This window comes from Pyrgilauda ruficollis, unplaced genomic scaffold, assembly GCF_017590135.1.
Source record: "Pyrgilauda ruficollis isolate IOZ18807 unplaced genomic scaffold, ASM1759013v1 scaffold9, whole genome shotgun sequence".
In the NCBI taxonomy this organism is placed as follows: Eukaryota; Metazoa; Chordata; class Aves; order Passeriformes; family Passeridae; genus Pyrgilauda; species Pyrgilauda ruficollis.
Genome location: NW_024531043.1, coordinates 10,764,030 through 10,787,221, shown reverse-complemented (window position 1 = coordinate 10,787,221; position 23,192 = coordinate 10,764,030). Strand labels below are relative to the sequence as shown.

The 23,192-nt window shown below is 51.3% G+C and overlaps 2 protein-coding genes across 3 annotated transcripts in view; both read left to right on the top strand.

Annotated features, from left to right (window-relative positions):
- The first annotated feature begins 116 nt into the window (after nt 1-116).
- PSMD9 (proteasome 26S subunit, non-ATPase 9) lies at nt 117-4,112 on the top strand. The gene is made up of 6 exons (XM_041489093.1): nt 117-497; nt 590-692; nt 1,492-1,685; nt 2,166-2,267; nt 2,758-2,846; nt 3,172-4,112. The coding sequence occupies exons 1-6, from the start codon at nt 132-134 to the stop codon at nt 3,197-3,199; spliced, it is 882 nt and encodes a 293-aa protein (XP_041345027.1). The 5' UTR covers nt 117-131; the 3' UTR covers nt 3,200-4,112.
- Nucleotides 4,113-5,252: 1,140 nt separating this feature from the next.
- Nucleotides 5,253-23,192, top strand: part of CFAP251 (cilia and flagella associated protein 251) — a 25,886-nt gene continuing 7,946 nt past the window's right edge. The window contains exons 1-24 of one of the 2 annotated variants that reach the window (XR_005956950.1): nt 5,253-5,590; nt 5,767-5,851; nt 6,001-6,107; nt 6,253-6,393; nt 6,585-6,694; nt 7,157-7,265; nt 7,691-7,771; nt 8,009-8,086; nt 8,526-8,570; nt 8,897-9,114; nt 9,615-9,788; nt 11,570-11,817; nt 11,910-12,058; nt 12,570-12,743; nt 13,009-13,193; nt 13,679-13,793; nt 13,978-14,141; nt 16,407-16,497; nt 16,700-16,843; nt 18,918-19,146; nt 20,316-20,417; nt 21,272-21,679; nt 22,478-22,570; nt 22,678-22,875. Coding sequence is in view for 1 of the 2 variants with exons in the window: in XM_041489091.1 (XP_041345025.1) it covers nt 5,540-5,590; nt 5,767-5,851; nt 6,001-6,107; nt 6,253-6,393; nt 6,585-6,694; nt 7,157-7,265; nt 7,691-7,771; nt 8,009-8,086; nt 8,526-8,570; nt 8,897-9,114; nt 9,615-9,788; nt 11,570-11,817; nt 11,910-12,058; nt 12,570-12,743; nt 13,009-13,193; nt 13,679-13,793; nt 13,978-14,141; nt 16,407-16,497; nt 16,700-16,843; nt 18,918-19,146; nt 20,316-20,417; nt 21,272-21,423 (2,952 nt within the window). In the remaining variant the exon portion in view is untranslated. The other variant, XM_041489091.1, reaches the window with a different exon arrangement.

The following is a 23,192-nucleotide window of genomic DNA, read 5'->3' as shown; positions in this document are numbered from 1 at the left end:
GACATGGATGCCCTGCAGCGCCCGGCAAATGTGCCGGGCCACAGGCTGGAGAGGGGCCAGCAGCAGGGACAGGGACATAACACCGTGCACCACGGCTGTGTCACCCAGTGGTGACACCGCTGTGCTACTACATGTCACCATCAACGCTGTGTGCCACCAACAGAGCCGCCCCATGGCACCACCGCAGCAGCGTGACCCAGAACGGTGACACCGCTGGGCCACCCCATGCCAGCGCCACAGCGGTGTGCCGCGGTGGCAGTGACGCAGCTGTGCCACCCCTCTGCTGCCACCGCCGTGTCACCGCCGTGTCACCGCCGCACGGCCCCGCTGGCCCCGCCCCCGGCCCCGCCCCCGCCCGTCCCGGCTCCCGTCCGGCCGCGGCCATGGCGGAGCCCGGCGGGGGCCGCCCCGTCACCGTCAGCGATGTGCAGCAGCTGGTGCGGCGCAAGGACGAGATCGAGGCGCAGATCAAGGCGTGCTACGAGCTGCTGGAGGGGGTCGGTGCCCGGGCAGGGCCGGGCCGGGCCGGGGGGCGCCGTGCGGGCCCGCGGGCCCGGCCCTCTCCCAACCGCCGCCTCTTCCCTCACAGCAAAAGGGCGTCGGGATGCACGAGCCGCTGGTGGACGCCGAGGGCTTCCCGCGCTCGGACATCGACCTGTACCAAGTGCGCACCGCCCGGCACAACATCATCTGTGAGCGGGGAACGGGGACCGGGCGGGGGGGCCTTTCCCGGGGCCGGGCCGCGCCCCCATCCCGCGGGATGAGCCAGCGAAACCGGGATGTGCGGGGCAAACGCGGCCTCTGCCCGGGAACGGACCCCGCGGAACCGCTGAGCTCTCTGGAACCCCCATGGCTCTCGTTGTAATTCCTCATCTCTCTGAAACCCCCATGGCGCTCGTTGTAATTGCTCAGAGCCGGAGCCCAGGGCTGCGCTGAGCCCGTTCCCCCGTGGTTCTGCTCAGTGCTCGGAGCTGCGCCGGGGCTGAGTCAGTAAAATGCTTTTGAACACGTGTTGCTGCAGCGGCACTGAAATTCTGCCACTGCTGCGGAGCCATTTGGGATCTGTGAAACACAACAAAGCCTTTCTGTGCTGTTTGTAGAATAAAATTTGGGTAGAAAACAGCTTGGCATTTATTTCATCCCAGGCTTTCCCAGTGCCCTGACTTTCAGGATGGATACATACATTACAGCGGGTGATTTAATGGAAAGAAGACTTATGCTGCTCACTGAGTGCTAAGGGATCATGGGCCTCCCAGCCCTTCTGCCTTTGCATGTTTACCAAAATTTGTAGGGTGGTTTTCTCTGTGTCTGACTTTTACTGATAAACATCTGCTGGGCTGGCACCAGGCCCCAGCAGATAGAGCAGAGGTTCTTGCTGAGATCAGAGACAGCCAGGGCACTGCTCTGCGTGGCTGCAGGGGGGAGCAGGTGCTGAGAGCCCTTTGGGGGAAGCCTCTCCAGCTCCCTGTGTGCTCATGGTGTCACCCACAGGTTTGCAGAATGACCACAAGGCCCTGATGAAGCAGGTGGAGGAAGCCCTGCACAAGCTGCACGCCCGGGAGAAGGAGAAGCACGCCAAGGATGAGGCAGAGGCCTTGGCCGAGGCCATGAGCCAGAGCCAGAGCCTGCCCCAGGCCTTTGCCAAAGTGAACTCCGTGACCCCGGGCTCTCCTGCCAGTGTCTCGGTACGTCGGGCACAGCTCCTGGGGAAGGCTTTGTCTGGAGCCAGACAGCTCATGGCTCCCTCTGCCTCTTGTTAATAAGTGGGAATAAGCTGGGGCCTTGATTAAGGTGTCAGCCCCTTCTTTTTATCATGTTGGGATGTCCTGTGAAGGGGCTGGTCACTGTACAGGGATGAGATGGGTGTTCTCTGAGCTGGTCACTGTACAGGGAAGAGATGGGTGTTCTCTGAGCTGTATCCTGGCACCCCACAGCTCCTTCCACACCTCACTGACCATTCCAGCCTCAGTATTTCTCTTCCCATGAAACAGAACAGAGGAATGAACACTTACCTCTCCCTGTGGCTGTAGTGGTGTTCACTTCCCTGAGTGTGAGAGGTGTTGTAGCACATCTCTCTCCCTGTGGCTGGGTGAAGGGCGATGCTCCTGTGATATTACCTGTCTTTGGAGAATGCAGATTCTCATCTCTCTTCTGTCTCTGTCCAGGGACTTCAAGTTGACGATGAGATTGTGGAGTTTGGATCTGTCAATGCAAACAACTTCCAGAACCTGCAGAACATTGCCACGGTGGTGCAGCACAGCGAGGGGGTGAGCTCATTCCTGCTGTGACTGCATTCTCTTGCCTGTCTCTGTTAGCCACAGCTTTTTCTATGGAACTTGGATCTCTGGAATCATCATTTCCATGTCAGAAACAGTGTCAGATTCAGTCTGTGCAGTTCTCTCACAGCACTGAGCTATTTGCTCATGAAGGGAAGAGCTGAGAGGTGTGAGCATCACGTTGTTTGTTCTCCCTGGGGACTCCCTGCAGCAGCACTGCTGTGCCAGCCTCGTGGCCTGGCTGGAGAAGCTGCCACAACCATTAAGTGCTTGGTGGTGGAAGTGAGGGATCTCTGGAGATGACTTCACACAAAACACTCCATTCTTTCAGTTACAGCCACAGGAGTGGGAATGGGCACTGCTGCAGAACAGTTCCTTGGGCTTAGTGTTCTTCGTGTGCTTCAGCAAAAGAAGGGAGTTGACTTTGTGATGGAAAAGTGAAATATTTTGGTTATTTTTTTTGTTTTTTCCTCTCTTTCAGAGACCCCTGAGTGTGACTGTGATCCGTGGTGGCAGAAGGGTGCACGTGGGGCTGACTCCAAAGCGCTGGGCCGGGAAGGGCCTCCTGGGGTGAGCTACTGTTTCACTTGCTGGAGGGAAGAGGCTTTCACCAGCTCAGGGCACATTTCCTGAGCAGGGCCAGCCCTGGCTGTGTCACTGCCCACTGTCACAGACCTGACAGGTGGGCACCAGGGAGCTGGAGGCTGCTGCTTCTGCACAGGGATACAGGGAGTCAAGTTCCATCAAACATGAGCACAGGCAGGAAGGTCTCAGTGGCTGGTTTGTCTGGTAAACCAGTGGAGGAGGGTTGTGGTGGGTCTGAGCCCTGTCAGGTCTTCTGTGCCTGTCTGAGAAATGAAGATTTAATATTTCCTCCTACCCTCTTCTTTTTCAGCTGCAATATCATTCCTTTACAAAGATGACCATGGCTGGGAGAACAATAAAGCTGAAGCTTGTGCCGCTTTCTGGACTCTGATCTGGTTTGAAAACTTCCCTACGTGGTGTTGCTGTGACCTCTGGTGCCTGAAGGGTTCTGGCAGAGTTCTGCAGTTCAGAATTGCATTGGTTGTCAGGAGGAACCTGCAGAGCTGCAAGATGTGGCTTCTCATCTCTTCCACTTGTATCAATTTAGAATAAGGCTCTAGAGAGACCCAAATCTCCCTTGATACACGCTCCAAAGAGCTTGAAATGCTCTGTTTTGGTGATAACAGAGCATTCCTTTTTTCTCCCCTTTAAAACTCCTCACCGAATATCGTGTAATATATGCTAAAAAGTCCTAGAGCACTTTTTGATGCCTGTCATAGTAGATGACAGGCAAGAGATATGCAAGTTTGATACATCTTCCCCATGTTGCCACAACTTTTAAAGTCATTGAACATACTGAAAGGATTTTTGAAATGCCCAGTTATTTTAACACAATGAGGTAAAGAATAGGGGTTATAATTCTGCTTTTGGAACTTCTAGTAGTTTATATAGTTATGATAAAGCACTCCTAATCTAGCTTCTCTCTGTTTTCTTTTAATTTTTTAAAATTTTGTTTATTTGCAGGAGTTGATTTTGGGGTGTTTCCTGGTTCCAGCCAGGACAGGGTTTACCTTCTTGTGCCTCCCATTCTCCTCTCCATCCTGCTGCAGGAGCAGTGGGGGGAGTGGGTGGGTGGCACATGGTCTGGGGTGTTTTCAGTGGGAACAGTAAATTGGGGAATACCATTCCTAAACCACCACAGATGCATAAACTGTTGGAAGGGATTCCAGGAATGACTGGTTTGTTTAAAGCTTATTTCCAGTTGAACTTCAAAATAGTCTCCCAAAGCAATAAAACTGAGTATTGCCTCTCTCTGTTCTCATAGAAGTCATTATTTGGGGCAGCCTCTCTGAGTCAGGGAGATAATGGGAGCTAATAACAAATCTTTCTGCTCCCAGCAGGGTGTGAGGCTCTTTCTGGGCAGAAGGAAAAACATTAAGTTTAGAAATTGTTACTATTTGAGCTTAACAGCAAGCCTGAGGTCAACAGCCGGGAGCGTTTGGAGCTGATTATCTGCAGGGGTGAAGTGAGAGCCTGAAGTGAGCCCTGGGAGTGGGTTCCTTGTGCAAGTGCTGTCCTGGCAGAGAGCTGGGGACCGTGGGGGACTGGCAGGGCTTGGGGGATGGTTTTTCTCGCTTTGACTCCGTTTGTCCTGCTCAGGGAAGCCACTGGAGCAGAGCTGCCTGCAACTCCTTGTGTGGGGCGTCGGGTAAAGATCCCTCACCCCATTCCTCGGGCAGGGTGAAGATTCGGTCCTGAATGGCTCCGGCGATGCCAAGAGGGACTCTGTCACAGCCAAGAGCGGGATTTAGGCTTGGGGAGGGTGAAGGGCTGAATGTTCCCTCCTCCGGGTCCCTGCTTTGGGCTGGGGGCCAGCGCTGCCTCTTCCTGGCAGCTGGTGGGGGCGAGGAAGTTCCCTCCTCTCTCCCGTTGTTTCCCGGTGCAGCCGGTGAGGATGAGGAGGATTTCCCCTCTCTCCCGTTGTTTCCCGGTGCAGCCGGTGGCGCAGCCGGTGCTGCCGGTGCGGCCGTTGCCTGGGAACGGCGGTCGCAGAGGCAGAGAGACGCGGGGATCGCTGTGCCGGTGAGCGGGGGGGAGTCCTCGGGAGGGTCTCCGGGGGGTCCCTCGGGACAGCAGGAGGCAGCGAAGCCCGGAGGGGTCTTGGGAACGGTTCGGTGCGAGCGCGGTGAGACCCGGCGATCGCGGCCGCTCCCGTCCCGCCTGCCGAGGCCCGGGAGGGTTTTTCCCAGGGCCTCTTTGCCCTCCCGTGAAAGTTTTCTCTGCACAAGGTTTTGGTGTTGGCTCAAGTCCAGACCCGTGAAGCCGGAGATGAAGCAGCTGCCGCCCAGGAGCAGCTCAGTGCTCACAGGGACTGTGACAAAATCCCATCCGAAAGGGAAATTTCCGCGCCCGGCGCGGTGCGCGGGCAGCCAAGGGAGGGAGCCTGCGCTCAGCTGCAGTAACCGCTGTACTGAGCGCGTTTGTGCTCAGTGTGGGAGCTCACAAGGGGCTCTGGGACCCATTTCCCAGCTTCACAGGTGCCCTTTTCTCCTGCTGTGCCCAATTCCAGGTGGTTGTGCAGGCAAATCGGGAAGAGTGTGTGTTGGGAAGTATTTCAGAGCATCTCCACACCCCAGCTCCCTGGGAGGAGGGTGAAGGTGTGGATGCATGGTCCATGTGAAGTTACGCTGGAGTAACCCACTGAGGGAGGAGCAGCACTAAGCAGTGAGCCCAGGGAGATGTCCCAGGACAAACAGACGGCTCAGGAGATGGATGTGCAGCCTGATGAGGTGAGGGCAGCACCATGGGAAGTCCTGTTTGAGACAGGGTCTGGGGCAGATCCCAGTGGAAACAGAACCCATGGGATCTGAGACATGCTGGGGTTCATTCCTAGTAGCCACAGGGCAGTCCCCATACAGACTAGCCCAGGAGCCAGCACTCACCAAAACCTCTCTCCCTTTTCAAGGATCCCCTTGCTGCTGCCAGGGAGAAGAACGGAGCACCAGAGGATAATGAAGAGTCACCGTCATGTCCCCGGTCATCTCCTTTAGGTATGGGGATCTCAGACACCCTGCCCAGCACCTGGGCTGGGACCCTGGGGAAGGCACTGCTGGGGCATCATGCCTGGAGAGTGCTGGACCCCCTGAGCCACCCCCAGCACTGTGTGAGTCCAAGGCAGCCATCTCCAGCCCTCTGTCAGGCTACAGGGAGAAGCACACACGGCACAAAGGCTCTGCCAGCATGGTGTGGGCAGCCATGCCGGGGATGCTGTTCCGGAAGAGCAGGGACAGCAGCTTTCACCCCCTTGTGAGTACCAACAGGCACAGTGCCACCAGGGTGCTCCACATGGCACCCAGCACTCCTGCCCCGCTCTCTTCCGTCACCCCACAGACCTTGTGTGCCTTTTTTTTGTCCTGGCTGCTGAGGGCCAGGAGCTGTCTCTTTCCTGCAGGACCTGTCCTGGGTGTTTGGCTACAACAGCAGCCTGGCTGTGCACAGCCTGATGGACGGGGAGGACCGGGTGCTCCTGTATGTCTCCTCCCACACAGTGGTCATCCACGACATCCTGCAGAACAGGCAGTTCCACCTGCAGGTCTGGCACAGCCAAGCATCTCCCTCCTCCTTCTCCCCTTCTCCTGAACCCCTCCCCTCCATTTCTCTTTCTGGGGCCCTGTGCTCAGGGGTCACCTATAACCAAACCCAGGAGCAGCCTATACAAAAGGTATGAACAGAACAGCCCCAGGTTTGCAGCCTCCAAGGCACTTTGCTGCTTCCCTCCCCCAGGGCCACACAAATGTCATCTCCTGCCTGTGTGTGAGTGAAGACAAACGCTGGGTTGCGACTGCTGATCAAGGGCCAGATGCTATGATCATCGTGTGGGACTCCTATTCTGGGTAAGCTCCCAGGAACCTCCTCTTTTGGAAACCCCCTGTGTCCAGTAAATCACTCAGACTCCAGTCTCAGCTGAGAGTAAAATGGGAGAACACAGGGACAGACTAAAAAGCAGCAAAGGAACCAAAACCAAACCAAGTCCTTCATAGTCCTTGTATCACCTACACTCATGGGACACTGAGATAAGGCTGAGCTCCCCCAGACTAAGTACATCTCCATCACATCTCCATGCTGTAGGATCTTCAAAGATCCGTGGTGAATTGTTTCCCAGTGCCATCTACTTGGGAGGAAGGGATGGAGGGGACACTGAGCACCAGCCTGAGGCAGCACCAGTGTTTGCAGCCTCCCTCCCTCCATCCCTTCCACACAGACCAGGGTGGGTGGGTTGTGGCACAGGCTTTGCCAAGTGACTGCCTGGAACCCCCCGTGCTGCCAGGAGCACCCAGGGGATCTCTGCTCCGCAGGGTACCCGTGCGCACCATCTTTGAGAGTCATTCAGAGGACGGGGTCTGTGCCATTGCCATTTCCCAGGATGCCAAGTATTTGGTGACCATTAGTGCTGCTACTGTGCAGGTAAAGAGAGTATCTCCTCTTTCATAGATTTGCAGGATAGACACTGGGAAGTTTTTTCCAGTGCAGCACAGAGGAGGCGGGAATTCAGATGGAGAGAGGGGGAGCAGGTTTGCAGAGTGATGCTTTGTTTTTGCTGAGCCATTAGAAGACAGACCTGGATTTCATTAAAGTTAATGCTGCAGAGTTGAGAAAATGTATCTTAATTTGGGATAAAAGCTTCTGACTTCATCACTTTCATCTAAGCAATTTCTAGCATTATTTCCTGAAATTAAGCTTTCTGCTGCCAGGCTGTGCTGGGTTTTGGCCTGCTCCAGTCTTTTAGGCCACATCATTCCCTGCAGTGGGAATTTGGATTCACCTGGCTCCCCAAACCTCCCAGAGAGCCATGGGAGTGTTCCTTGGATTTTTCTCCCATTCTCTTTCAGAAAGTTTGTGTTTGGAGATGGACTTTGCTCACAGAGGAACCCATGTGCAGCACAGAGCTGAAGCCTGAGTTTGGGTATCAGGTGAGTGACCATGCCAAGGGGGGCAGGATCACACCCCATCCCTGGGGCACCCTGATGCAGCAGAGCATCCCAAGGGCTCATCCCTGTTCCTCTAATGCCTGACAGGCATGGGGTGTCCTCTGATTTCAGTTCAGTGCAGCTGGTGAAGTGGTTTTGGATAAAAGCAGTGGTTTTGGATGGAAGAATAAGCAGAAAGCATAGCTCAGCTTGGTGCTAATACAATTCTTTGAATTTCAGGATTATGTCATTTTTAACCCTCAGAATCCCCATGAGTTTCTCAGCAACAGCAAAACCCAGGTGATATTTTACCTGTGGGTAAGTAGGGACATGGGAAGTCGTGTTTCTGGTGCCAGAAAGGAGGTGGTGGGGGCTCAGGGGCTGGGTGTCTGTCCCCAACTGGGGTCACTCTGCAGATCTGTCCCTTCCCTGCTCCCTGCCCTTGTCAGATCCCAAAGTGGTCTGGACAGAGTGTCACATTCCCTCCATTCCCACACTGGTCAGGCCCAGCTGTGGCAGGGATGCTCTTCACCTCTCCCATTCCTGCTTTCCCATGGGCCTTGTGCCACTCAGCAGCTTTTGGAAAGAAGCAGGTGGAGGGAGAGGATGTTTTGTGCTCTCTGGAAGACCTTAGAGCCTTTCCTGCTTTGGTCACCACAGTGTGGGGCCAGTGCCCAGATGGTGGGGAGGGCCATGCTGCCACTGCAGAGCTTGGCTCCAAAATCCCTGTCCTGGATGTTTTCTCTGCTTTCTCCAGGATGATTCTGGTTTGCAGTACGGGACACCATTCCTGAGCAACCAGGTGAGCACAGCAGGGAGGGACCAGAGCATGTCACCCTCTAGGCTTTCCTGCTGGCAGCAGCACTGTCCCTCCCCAACCCCTTAAGCAAAAACAGTGGTCCTGGCCTGTCCCCCTCAGACAGGGACAAGGCAGGCTTGTCCAAGCTGAGCTCAAGCAGAGCTCTCTCTCCCCAAAGTGCCTCACTGCTTTTTCTCCTGAGGCTCTTGTCTCTTGTCCTGCCATGGGACAGGAAGGGAATGCCATGAGGACCAAGCAGAAACCTCTCTGCTTGAGGAGGGCAGAGCCAGACTTGGGATGAAAACACGGCCTGGCTGCTGTCTCCACAGACCTTCAAGTGCCTGGTGGGACAGTTCAGCCAGTCAGTTTTCCATTTTAACAACACCCAAGCTCTGACGGGCACCTCGGCCGGGAAGCTGGTGGTGTGGGACATGGACGATCCCCGCACTCTCCCCGAGGAACTGCCGGCCAAACCGCACGGAGTGACAGCTGCCAAGGTGGTGGCAATGCAGAAGGAGAGTCTTACCGTGCTCCAGGTGTTGGAGAGGTAACAGGGCAGCCCTTTTCAGTAGCTGTAGGTACAGTCCTCAGGTAGCTCAGCTGTAGGAGTGGCAGAAATGTTGGAGTTTTAAGTCACTTAGCAGCGTGGTCACTCATGCAGGAAAGTGCTGCTGGTTTATGAGTAATTTTCCAGCAATGGATTTGTCTGGGGGTGGAAATGAAGTTGAAAAGTAGTGGTAATGCGATGCCAGCTCCCCTGGGATAGCTCAGACAGTGGCTCAGGCTCCTGGCTGCTACCGGCAGAGGGAGCAGACAGCCACTAAACGCCGCGACAGCCTTGGGGACACGGCGGAGACACGGCAGGGTCACAGCAGAACCTCTGGTTTCTGCACAACCCTGGCTTTCTCCTGCACATCTGTGCAGGGCTCTGCTCGTGTGCTTGTGCAGAGAAAGGGGAAGAGATTTACTTCCACCCAAGGATGCTCTCCAAGAAATATTAGGAGTTGTCAGTCAGTGTGTTGGTTAATAACTTTCCCTTCCCTGCAGCTGTATAGCCACAGGTGATGTGAAAGGGCAGGTTAAATTCTACGATGGGCAGCTGCGGCTCCTCAGCATCTACAGCCACGACAAAGTGGGTCCCATCCAGTCCATCTCCTTCTCCACAATCCTTCGGGATCCTCCCAGTGACCTCCCAGGCAGCAGCCAGCCTTTTCTCACCAGGTGAGTGTCTCTTTACAAACCCAGATCTTCTCCTGTGTTTGCCTTGCAGCTGAAAGCTGGGGAGGTGCTCAGTGAGAGCTGCTCCATGAGCTTCTGCCTGGTCTGGAGCAGGACTCAGCCTTGTGCCCAGGCTCCTGGGCAGGAGAGGGAGGGAGTGTGGGTGGGCTCCAGCACATCCCAGACTCTGAGCTGCAGGTGATGCCTTGGCACAGACATGGCGTTAGTGCAGGCACGGTGATGATCAGCTTCTCTGTCAGGTACCCACCACACCAGGCAGTGCTAATGCCGAGCCTCCAGCTCTCACTGGGCCCCTTAAACCCCCCTTAAACCCTTCCCAGGCATGGCTGTATCCAGATTTTATCATGGCTTGGCAAGCTAATTGGGGCTGTGGCACCAGCACAGGGTTGTACCACACTAACTGGTCACAGCCCCTCTCTGTCCCTCTGTGTGACGTAGGATTTCCAGGAAGTCTGCAGGCCACATGAAGCTGTTGTGTGGCTCCATCCAGCCTGCAAACCACATGTCTGTCACTCCTGTAAAGGCTTTCCTGGCAATATCTGTTCTTAGACATGCATGTTTTCCAAAGAGCCATGTGGGACAGATTCTTCTCCAGCCTGGAGCAGTGTCCTGGGGGCCAGTTTGGCTTCCCAAAGGGAAAGGGAAGGCCTGAGCTCATCCCAGAGGCTGGTGGGATTAGGAATGGTTGGAGAGCCCAGCTAAGGCACGCAAGGGGTGCAGAGTCCATCAGTGCCTGGGCCAGATGTGCACAAACTGGTGGCTGTCATGGAACAGCTGGCAAAGAGGCTGTGCTTCCCCACTTGTCTGTCTGTGCAGCTCCCACACTCAGCCTGGAGAAGGCTCCAGGAAGACCTTCTAGCACCTTCCAGTGCCTCAAGGGGTCCAAAACAGCTGGAGAGAGACTTTGGACAAGGGTATGGAGTGACAGGACAAGGGGAAAATGGCTAAAATTGACAGAGGGCAGGGTTAGATGGGATATAGGAAGAAATTCCTCACTGTGAGGGTGGTGATGTCCTGGCACAGGTTGCCCAGAAAAGCAGTGGATGCTCCATGCCTGGAATTGTTCAAGGCCAGGTTGGATGAGGCTTGGAGTAACTTGGTCTAGTGGAAGGTGTCGAAACAAGATGATCTTTAAGGTCCCTTCCTACTCAAACCACTCTGGAATTTCTGTGTGATCCTCTCTTGTCCCTTTTACTGGGTCCAAACTCTCAATCAGGCAGACTGAAACTGTACATGTTTGTGCTGTAATATGAATAATTATCCTGCTGCCTGCTTCACCCATCACCAGTCACACAGTGAAACCTCTCTGCTGCGCTGCTCAGCGTGGCCAAGCGAGCAGACAGGGACTGAAACTGCCCTCTGACCTTGGCCATGGCAGCATGGTCAACGTGGAGCCACTGACAGTGGTGGCATGGGGACATGTGAAAAGGCCATTCAGAGTATCTCCAATTGCTCACTTGTCCATCTCACACACCAGTGACTTGCAAATGGCAGGAGCTCCCCAGATGTCATTAATCTTCTGGCTTGCCCAGCCAAGTAGAAAATGGAACTGGCTCCGGTGTCTTCCCGTGGCCATTTCCCAGGTCATGAATACAAAGTGTCACTTGCCTTCCAGGTCAAGGAGCGTTTGCATACTGTGTATCACAAAATATAAGTGATTGTCCAACTAACTTGCCAAAAAGAGACTGATGTGTAATATAGCTTGCAGGGACGTGAGCCAGTTGGTCTGATTCATCGAATTCTGTTTCTCTCATGCTAAACAGGAACTTTATCCTTTCAACCTCTGATGCAACCATGTTCCATGTTGCAACAGACAGCACAAACTTTGAAAGAATCATGACAGAGGCGAAGAAAGCTGTGAATGCCATTGCCTGCCACCCTCAGGAGCCACTCGTGGCTGTGGGGAGTCACTGTGGGCTGCTGAAGGTGTGGGAATACAAGCAGACCCAGTACCTCGTTAGCAGGATATTCACTGAGGCTGGCATCCAGTGCTTATCCTATGATCCTGAAGGTATCCCAGCCCTGTGACCTGACCATGTGCCAAGCATTGGCTTTCCTGGGAGGAGTGATGGTGTCGTGAGAGGTTTCTGGTCTGCTTTCCAGGTCATTTTCTGGCTGCTGGTTTTACTGATGGAAGCGTTTACATCCTTGATGCAATTTCCCTTCAGTCCATCTGCGAGGAATTCCAGTTCTCGCAATGTCCCGTGACTCACATCAGCTTCTCTCACGATTCCAAGTACCTCGCGACCGCTGTAAGCTTGTTTTTTCCGCTCGGTGATTTACATGCGCTGCTCGCGGGGCAGCTTTGGGAGGGACTGGGAACTGCCGGCCATCCTGCAGGCACAGAGCAGCAGGGCAGAGGGCCGTCCCTCCCCTGGGGCTTGGTGACTGAAATGCAGAGAGAGCAGGGCAGAGGGCTGTTCCTCCCCTGGGGCTTCCTGACTCCAGAATGCTTTTCCTGGTTTGAAGAGTCACTCTGTAAAAACGTCACCAGTCACAGCGGCTCCGCAGACCCGCTGCTAGCAGCGCCCAGTCCCTAACTTTAGTGACGGGTCTTAGCTCTGCATCCATCTGAAGAAGGGGCTGGAGCAGGGATTTCCTCCTGGCTGGTGCTCTGGGAGGGGGTTGCTCCCTCAATCCCATGTCTCTGTGTAGCAGTATTGAGGCAGCATTGAAGCAGTTTGGCTCAGAGGTTGTAGCAACTGGTGATGATCTGTACAAAGAAAAAGATTTCCCTCGTTGAGCTTTGTGCTGTTGTTGCAGGATGAGAATTATTCAGTGACTGTTTACAAGAGAGTCCTGCAGAATGGGAGCGGATGCTGGGAACACCTGGCAGGGCTGGACTCCCACTACAAACCCATCCGGAGCATCCTCTTTGTGGTCCACTCTGACAGCAACGAGCCCAGGCTCCTGAGCCTGGGGGAGGACCGGCAGCTGGTGGGTCGATGTAAAAGTTTAAAGGACAGGGAAGATTTGTGGTTAAAGGGGTGGGGCTGGACAAGGCCATCAAAGGAGACTCCATGTTTGGTTCCATGGCTCCCAACCTTCTCCCCACCAGCTCCACTGGTGTGGGTTGTTTCTCAGCCTGGTATTGCTGCTGAGGCTCTCCTATTGTGGCTTCTCCAGGAGATGCAAATCCACAAGGTCAAGGGTGCAGAGCAGACCACAGGGGAGTTGCTGTGTTTCCTTGTCTTCCCTCCAGGTTGAATATGACCTGAACAGCAGCATCAAGGACCACTTGGTGGTCACAGACAGGGACAGGCTGGAGCAGTTTGCAGTGCCCCTGTGCTTGACCTGGTACCCACAGCTCGGCACCGAGTCCTTTTTCCTCACTGCCAACAACTGCTACAAAATGAAGCTCTACAACACAAGAACCAAAATGTGCAGGTACCTAGCCTGGGAGCCTCCCCCTGACTCTGTGTTCTCCTTGGTCTAATGACCACCATACTCCCACCCATGAGCATGTGATTTTCGATCTGTGATGCAGATCTTGGGATGGCTCTAGAGCCCTCAGGTCACTCCATTCTTATGCCCTCTCTGCTGTTCACTGATGTGTCATTTAGCAAGGTTGTGGCTGCAGGTGGATCTTGGTCTTCTCACTACGTTGGACCTGAGATGTAGCAGTTAGACATCAGATAAAGAGATTGGGGTCCACATGAGCAAAGCACAATAATCCCTGAGCACTACATTAATTTCTGAGCCCCAGTGTAGTCCCTTCTAGCTGGGGACCCTGTCCTATCCTGTTCTCTCAGCCAGTAGCACAAAGCCTCTGCACACCTCCCATATCTACCCATCCTTCCACACAAAAGCTGTTCAGAGGGGGAAAATGTTTTGGGTGGCCTAGAGTGTATAAATACATTGTTTGCCTTTAGAAAGACCCTTTTGGGACCAACCTATGGCTCCCCCTTGGAGAAGATACAAATCCTCCCTCGGACAAGCTCTGCAGATCCCCAGCAACACTACCTGGTGTACATTACAAAGGACAAGGTAGGGAGCCCCACCTGCCCAGCTGGTGGGCCTTGCAGAGCTGGTGGCCCCTTGGGAATTTCCTTGAAGATGAAACCACGTGTAGGCTGGTCCTGCCTCAGAGCTGAGCAAGCTCCTGGGGAAGAAGATGTGGCACTGCCCCAGTGGGACCCCCAGCCCTCCCAGACTCCCTGTTCCCTTACAGGTGGGCTTGCAGATGCTGCCTGTCGATGGCAACCCCCACAAGTCCTCAGCCTTCATTTGCCACCCGGACGGTGCCGCTGACTTTGCCGTCTCCCACGACGGGCGTTACGTCTTTACAGCCGGGGGGAAGGAGCGCACTTTTATGAAATGGAAAGTCAACCTACAGTGAGTTATGGCAGGAAAGGGAAAGGAATCTTGTTACTGCTTCCCACAGCTGCTTGGCCGACCCATTGGGCCCCAAGCAGCTACGTGGGGTGGCAGCTGAAACAAGAGGGACATTTTCTGGGGGTTTTGTTCCCCTCTCTGTGATGTAGGAGGGATTAAGCCAGCAAACCTCACAGGGGTGGCCATAGTGCCTGAACAATACTCCAGTCTGGGAAATGGTCCCCAAATGGTAAGAAGTTGGGCAGAGAATTTTGTGATACTTGTGAGGGCCTGACCAGTGTGATGGGAGATGGTCAAGGTGAGGCAGGGACCAGAAGAGCAGCACTGGCTGCAGGAGGAGCACCCAGGGCAGCTGCTGATACAAAAGGTCTGCTCTCCAAATGGAATAGGAATTCTCTGGGAAATCCCCACTGTGTTTGAAGACTGAATTTAGGACAAGCCACCTTAATCCTATAAAGCTTTGCTTACATGGATAAATGGCCTGCAATAAATGGGGTGGTTGAAGAGTGGAGGCTGCTTTAACAAAGAAGGATCTCCAGGCTCTGGCCCAGAGCATCAGTGATGAATCCTGCCAGGTTTCTTTCACTGTCCTCTGCAGGCTTCCCTCTGCCAGATCCCTTGGGCAGTGATGCCAGATGTACTCCCACATGACAGGAGGGTAATACAGCAAAGGCAGGATAGATATTTTGGTTTCTTGGCATGTCAAGGACCAAAGCTGCTCAATGCAATACATGTTTGGGGCACAGGCTCTCCCCTCATGGCTGCAGGTGCCCAATAGATACATTTGTACATAGAAATGGAGCAAGGCAGCTGTGAATGGCATGAAAACTGCCAGGTCACCATGGAACCACTTCACACTTCAGGGACTGGCAAGGAAGCTTAGTCCATGGCAGAGTTAGGATAGTGTGGATAGACATGTTAGGATAGACATAGTCTCCCTCAGTCTGTGCTTTTTTTTTTTTTTCAAATCCTGCACAACACCCTCCTAGCACAGAGCACTGTGTCTCCTGGTTTCTGGGAAATAACTCCATGGGAGCTGGCTTTTAGCCCTAGCTCCTATGATTGCCATTAGGTGTGCACCTAATGCTCTTCACCTTCCTAGGACAGAGGCTTTGTGGTTAAGACACATGCTGGTCCTGCAGGGAACACATTTTGCAGGTATCATTTGCTCTGAGGAAAGCCCAAGGAGTGCCAAGCCAGCTCACCTTCATGTGCCAGAACAAAGGAAACTTGGATGGGAAAGCAATGGGTTTATTTATTTTCTTTTCCACTTTGTGTGGCTTAAACAGTCGGGGGTCAGGATAAGCGACATTTTAAGGAAGGCAATAGAATATAAATGATCCTTCTTTATAATGGTTGGCCAGAGTCCAGGCAACATTGAATTTCTATGTAATTTGTTTTTGGAGCTAAGTTTTTGATGAGCTAATTATCATTTTATTGCTGCTTCTGGCATCTTGTGAATCTCCACTGTGTTTAATACCCAAATAACTTAATTATGAAAAAAGCATGAAGCTTGCAAAAAAACCCCAGTGGAAGCAGAGCTACAGAGGTGTGTGTGAAAGCTGCAGCCTGGCTGCCAGGCATGGGGTATTATGTGGCAGTGCTATGCCATGATTGCACTTCCAGCCTTGGTTTCTTTTTACATCTGCACAAGCCAAAGGGATTCTTTTGGCTCCAACTGCCTATGAAATTGAAACAAAGAGGTGGCTACTCAGGCGCTTTCAGTTTAATGCAAACTGCACCTGTGACTCCGTCGCCCGCCACGGCGGAGGAAGTCGGGTAATGGATTGCACTGAGTTATTGGGGAAAAATGTGTTGGATCAAGGAACAGGGAGTTGTGTGGTTTATTGCAAACACCAAGTCCCAGCCTTCTCTGCATGTTCAAAATGCTGATCTAGCTAATTCATCTCCCTCAATGTCTCTATAAGGAAGCAGAAAAGCCAAATGCCAGACACCAAGTTCAAGTCCAAGGAAAAGCTCCTGGCTCCCAGCCCTGTACTCATTCCACTAAACAAGAGGACCATTCAGTAATAATTAATTCCCACACTGTGCTATTGTATGTAAAACCTGAGTATGAAATACGCTGTAGAAGCACAGCTGATGATAAAACAGCACAAGGTTCAAGGCAGTGCTTTCCTTTCCTGAATTCTGAAGCCCAGGGATTTTATTTATTGAAAGTGTCTGTGAACAACGCCTAGAAAGGGAACCATGAAAGCTCTCCTCACATGAACCCTTCCTGTACCTTCTTTCCTTCACTTCTGCCAGTGCCTTGGATGCTGCTGCTTTCCTGGGTGGGGAGGACTTGATCCCATTCTACAACCTCCTGGATGGCGGCAGAGAAGGCAAATTCTTCAGGGTAATTATGCTCACCGTGAACACTGTCTGGCCACATCTGGTTGGACTTTAATTTATACAGGCCTGACATTTCTTTATGTTTTGTCCAGCTAGCCTTTAACAGCAATCTCATTGATGTGACTGTTGGTAAACCCTTAAAGGAGCCTTATCTTCTGTGCCTGTTGGTAACTGAAATTTGCAGTGTTTGTTTGAATCCCTGGCAGGAACTGGAGGACTATTTTTACTACGTACAGCTGTGCAGCCAAGGTATCAAAACACTGGAGACCAGACAGGTGTCAACACATATTCCCCTGGAGGAAATTCCTTCTGTAATGAGAGCAATAGGATTTTATCCATCAGAGGAAGAGGTGGGTCAGCTGTTTTTATTGTTGTTATTAAAAGAAGAAAGAGCAAGACTGATTGTAATTCCTAAGTGTTCTAAGGGCCAGATTCTGACCCTTGCCATGCTGGATGGCTCTGGGATATATTTATTGACTGTCAATGTATTTTTATCTGGTTTGCATCAATATAGTAGTGCTCAGAATCTGGCAGAAAATTCCTAAAAAAGTTTCCTTACTAGCAAATTGGGCAACTGCAGAAGAAGGCTGAGCAAACCTGGAGCCTGACAGCTCAGAGTTGTTCAACAAGGCAACCTCAGGGTCAAAATTTTACAGCAGGGAGAACTGATTTAATAAGGGTGCTGCTTCTTCCCCTTTGTGTGACTATTTCTCCAAGGCAGTTTGTACTGTACACAAACCTCATTTGTAATGTGTAACCTGGCATGACTGCATCTGCAGCAAGGAGATTTGAATAACGGCCTCTGAGCATCAGCTCCAACCATCACTGCAGGAGAGGCTCTCCCAGGGGAGAAGGTGCATCACTGAGCTCCCCCAGCCTTTCTGCGGGGGAGATTGTGTTCATCTCTTCCATGGCACAGCAACCCACAGGCTGCTGAGGCACTGCTGTGAGTCTGTGCCACCCCATCTGCCCAGGGATGCTCTGCCAGGAGAGCCACCAGATGGGAGGCAGCACCGTTGCCACAGCCACCACCAAACTGATTCACTTGGGAGCCCCCACAACCAGCAAGTGTTTGAGCTGGGGCTGCTTTGCCCTGGTGTCAAGTTGAGGTGTTATCTCTTCATACTGTGTTAGATCTTTTCCTTGGGTTATTAAATTTTTGCCTCTTGGGGACAGAAAGAACATATTCCCTTGGGAAATGTCTCTGGAATAATAACTGATAATGCCCCACACTTCCCCAAATTAAAATATAAACAGCATTTCAGGCATGGAAACAGAGGTGCTGAGCTGTTGTGAAACCAGGCAACCTACAATCAGTAATAAATCCGGAGAGGAGGTTTGTCTCTCTCTAGAGTGTTTTAATAAAAGAAAAGCAGGAGGGAGAAAAGGCAGCTTGGGCTGACTAGCAAAGCTTTTGGGAATTGGTGTTTTTCTTTTGTAGTTCAGTGGGGTTGATATAAAACCTAATCCCAGATCAGCCAGAGCAGAGTGAAATGACTGTTCTTGCTTGGTGTGACATTCGCTACAGGAGAAATATAAAGCTGAGATTTCCCTCTTCCCTGGGTTTCATTCAGTGGAAAAACTTGTGACACAAGGACAAAGGCCCAAGGCTGAATGCTAAGTCCTCCCTGGGGAGATCTTGCATCAGCTTCCCTTCCCGGGGAGCAGCAGGCCTGGTACATGTTGGCACAGGGAATTCTCTCTGCTGCCCGTGTATCTCTGAAGGGGCTGCAAGGACAATGAAGGCATGGAGCAGATGCTGCCTTTTGGACACACATCTGCACAGCTGCCAACTGGGCTGACTCACAGCACCAGACTTCAGGAAAACCACTGGTATCCAGCACAGCCAGTGCTTGCCTGTTTGTCCGAGAGGGGTGTGAGGGATCCAGCAGTGCAGGGTGTCAGCCCCACTGAGCACATTTCAGGTTTGGCTTGTGCAGCGCCTGAGCCGCCCTAGACACGGGGAAGAGCAGGGCAAGATAAGATTTCTTATCCAGTCAGGGTGTGCAGCCTGGTTCTGCTGGGACCCTCGTGTGTGTTCTTCCAGAGCAAGGATAGAAGATGGTGTGTTTACTGGTTTGTGGTTTGCCTGCCCACTGTCCCAGAGTGGAGACACAGCTGTGCCCAAGGTGCGGGTAACAGCTGCAGGGTCACCGAGTGTCTGTCACAAGAGAGGAAATACAAAATGACTCTGTGTGTGTAACCCCCATGTTTACTAGTTATTGTCATGTCAGCAGGTGTGTAACTGTTGGCCATTCCCATCCTCAGCTGCTGAGTGCAGCTTCCTCCTGGGATGTGGTCCTGGCACCCGTGGCATATTCCACATATGCACGGTTTGGGGACATTGGCATTCACAGGATCGGAAACTGGCCCAATGCTCTTCAAAATAAAACATGTAACAATCTGCCTTGTCCTGATCTTTAGATTGAAGAAATGATACATGAAATAAAATTCAGCAAGTATGCAGATACTGGAGAAGAAGTGACAGAAATCAATTTAGAGGATTTTATCAAACTTTATATAAATCATCGACCTGCACTTGGCTTGTCAATGAAAACCATACAAAGAGCATTTCAGGTTCTTGGTTATGATAACAAGAAGGGAGACAAAGTTATTGACAGAGGAGACTTCCTGTCACTGCTTCAGTGCAGAGGTGAGTTATTTTGTTTCTAATATCAGTTTTATATTTGCTAGTTCTGCCTGCAATTTCAGAACTTTTTCCCTGCAGCAAGAAATTATTCTGGAACGAGAACCTGGTAACCAGGGCAGGCATGAGGAGCCACCTGCCTTAAGATTTTAAATTGAATAATCACATGTCTTGTCCCAGCTGTGCTTCTTTTACTGCTCTGGAAATCTCTGCTGGCCTGAGGTATCTCAGCTGTTAAATGATAAGTATGGATCTTGGCAAAATGTATCCTTCTCCCAGTGTGCCCTTATCTGAATTGCTGTTCTCTTTTCCAGTCACACAGGCTCTGGAAAAGTAGTATAAAACCGATAAAAGGGAGACAAGAAAGGAGGGATGAAATTGGTCCTGGGCTGTACCCGTGTGAAAGACTGAAAAGATGGGATGATTTAGCTGAGCTGAATCAGGGAGAACACCATAAATGTGGGTGTTAATATGCTTCTGGCCAGTGCCATAGAGTGCTAATAACAAATTTCTGTTGTCTTACTTCTGGTGTAAAAGTATAGCTGAGCATTAGAACAGGTAAAGAGAAATGCTGGTTTACTCAGTACATCAGTTGGCAAGGCTCCTTGCCACAAAGATCCTTGGAAACCACGGATTCAACCAGTGTGAGAAAGGTTAGCTATTTATACAGATGGTGTGAACATCCATAAATAGGTACATCAGATAGAGCAGTTTCATAACAGATCTATAACCTCATGCTCCAGGGCATGAGCCAACCACTAACTGGGAACAAGTGCTATGTCCATGTTATTTCAAGATACTAAATCAAGACTTTTCTCCACCTTTCTCTTCCTCTGCATGAAAATTGCTACATGGACTGTGGTCTGTGCCAGGAATTCTCCAGTGGGAATAGCAGCTCAAGCCCCTACTACTGCAATGTTGCTTAAAGAGCTGTCTGCATCAGAATTTCTTCCTTTGATTGACATTTTTCCCCAAAATGCTATAGAGAAGACAATTTTCCTTAGGATCAACGTTTTCCTGCGTTGGGATCATGTGTTCCAGTTGGCAGTGTATATGTCCCTATCTCAGAGAAGCCAGATCCTCTTTTGAACTGTCCTGTTTAGTTTGAGTTGCTTTTGAGTTTTTGTGCTCTCAGCCCCATAACCCGTGGGCTGGTGGTGCTCTGTTTTGTACAGGGGAGCAGATGACAGAGGATGAGCTGGCTGCGTGTCTGACCACCCTGCTGGGCAGGAGACCCAGGAAAGAAGGATCTGAACTGGACACCTACGATCCCACAGGTACAGGATTAGCATTCCACACAGCACAGAAGCAGGATTGTTTCAATTCCCAAATGGAATAATTTAAATTTCAAACCCATTTACCCTGTTAGGCCAAGAGCTGTCAAAACTGCTCAGATGGGATTGCAAAAATAGTCACAGAGCTACAGACTGTCCTTCATCCACGAAGCACTTGCACGGGTGTATCTAAAAATAAATGGACAATGAACTATAACTGGGGCCTGACAAGATTACATTGCTGTTTATCTGCTGGCTGGAACTGAAATTAGAAACACACAGGGAAATCCCAGTGCTGGTTTCACCCAGGCCACAGTGCCCATTGTAGCAGAGCTGTTGGTAACGACCACATTTGTCTGCAATTTATGTCCCAGTCCACACCAGCCTGGAACAGCAAATTATAGCATTGATTTGAGCCAAGCGGCTGAATTTAATTGCTCATTGTAATTGGAACTGCATTTTGTACAATTCATGTCCCAGTCCCCACCAGTTTGGAACAGAATCTGTTTAGGGTCACTGGCAATGGGCCCCATCCAGCAAAGGGGCTGCTGCCAAAGGGAACTTTGAAATCCCTGGATCCCTCAGGATCCTAAATCACATCAAATCGACCAAGTGTTAAAGTTGTCCCATGACTCCTCTGAGGCAGGGAGCTGCTGCAAGGTGAGACACACAGATTTGACAGGTTTAATCCCCGATATAAACACATAAAGTATTAAGCTATTAAACCATCACTTTGTCATGATCCCTTTGTATATCTTTAAAAACATTTCATTCACTTATGGCTGCTTATAAATTTTACTGGAAAGCAATTTTGACATTGCTTCTGTGTGTCTTGTGTTGTTGTTACTGCTCTCCAGGTGCAGCAGCTTTGACTGAAGAAGAAATTCCAGCAGAAATCACAGCAGAGATATTTGTTGCAGACATTCTTGGCTTACCTATTGCTGAACCAGAAAAAAAAGAACAGAAGGAAACAGAAGAATCTTTGATCTACAAAGGCTCAGAATCATAGCTGCCACTAGATTTTCTGTTTGTTCCTATTTTCCAGGGTCCTCTCCTCAAATATCTGCAAAATTTATGGCTTGTGTTTATTGCAAAGTAAAGGTCACATAGTTGCATTTCAGTCAAACTCTAGAATAAGTCCCCAGTTTGGCATATGCCACAAACCTGTAATTTCACACCTATATAGGGAAACACGGAATGGCTGGAAAGAATGAAGCAGGTGGCCACTCCATCCTTGGCTGGAAGCTTCCCAGAAGTCATTTCAGGTGGGTTTATGCCAGATGCAGTCTACTTTCATTACGTTTATACAGTAGTCATTTGTGAAACCTGACAGCAAAAGAGCAATGTAAGAGTATTGTATTGATTAAATACATTGATAAACGCTTTGACAGGTTAGAATGGATTTATAATTATAAATCCAATGGACCACGGTAAAGAAATAAATGCTGTGGGATACATTAAAACCACGCTTCTCTTTTGGCCCTTAAACTGACTCTTTCTTTCTGAAAGTAGTAATTCCAATTAGCAGTGTAATACCAATGGGACGGCATCGCCCTGTGTGTGTATAAACAGCATAATGAGACTGATACAAGTTGCTGTAGAAAGATCAGTGAAGTGCTGTTGAACAGCTTCCTTCTTTACATCATCCTCGGCATCAATTTGAATAATAATGTAGCCCCTTAAGAAGCGTTCCTTTCAGAAGCAATGTTTTTTAAACAGAGATCGCTGTTGTGTACTCAGAGCATCTGTGATTGTACAATTAGCACGAACAGCAAGGTGTGCATTAGGGAGAAGTTAATGAAGGAGTCCAGCAATACTACACCAGAGCTCACAGGTCTGTGACAAATTTCCTGCAGAGCATCACCTCCCATGTAACTCATTTAGCCTTTATGCTCATGTACTTCCATGGATCTCTGTCAGAGCTGAGCCTCCACTGCTCAAAAGCAGCCCAGTTCCATGGATATTACTGGAATTATTTACAGCAGCTGAGAAACTTTATAACCACTGGGGGGGAAAAAAACCCCAAATCTGCTAATTATGGATTTATGCTTTGTGTGAAACAGGGGACTTCATCACCCATCCCGGTGTTCAAGGTCTGTCACAGCAACCGGTGCAAGGGTGGGATGGGTGTCTGTCACTGCCCTGTACAAAAACAGGTATTATCTCTATCTAAAGTGCTTGGAGGTTTTTAAAAGCCCTGGATTTTAGGACTGGATTTTGCTTTGTGCTCTTGATGCTGTTAGACTGCATTGGTTTATCACAGAACCACGAGAATCAATCTGGTTGGAAAAGATCTCTGGGATCCAAGCCTTGACCGGTCACCACCTTGTCAACTAAACCACAGCACCAAGTGCCACATCCAGTCTTTCCCTAAAGGGGAGGAGATTCCACCGTCTCCATGGGCAGCTCCTGATGACCCTTTAGAGGCGAGCTGAAATCGGATAAACTTTCTAGTTCTGAGGTAACTTACGGCCGGAGCTCGGTGGAAGTGGGGAAAGAACGCTGTCTTGTGCTCGCTCCAGCGAACACTCGAGGAAAAGCAGCGACGGGAACTCTGGAAGCCCCGCGCGCGCGGGGCCGGCGGCCGCCTCCGCATTCCCCCCCGCGCGGGCTCCTTCCCGCTCGGCACCTCCTCCGCAGGTCCCCGCCGGGGGCGGCTCGCTGTCCCCGCGGTTCCGCGGTGTCCCCTCAGCCCCGACAGCCGCACGGGGGTCGGACGCCGCTCCCCTCCCTCACGCCCCGGCCGCTCTTCCCGCCACCCGCCGTCCCCTCACGGCG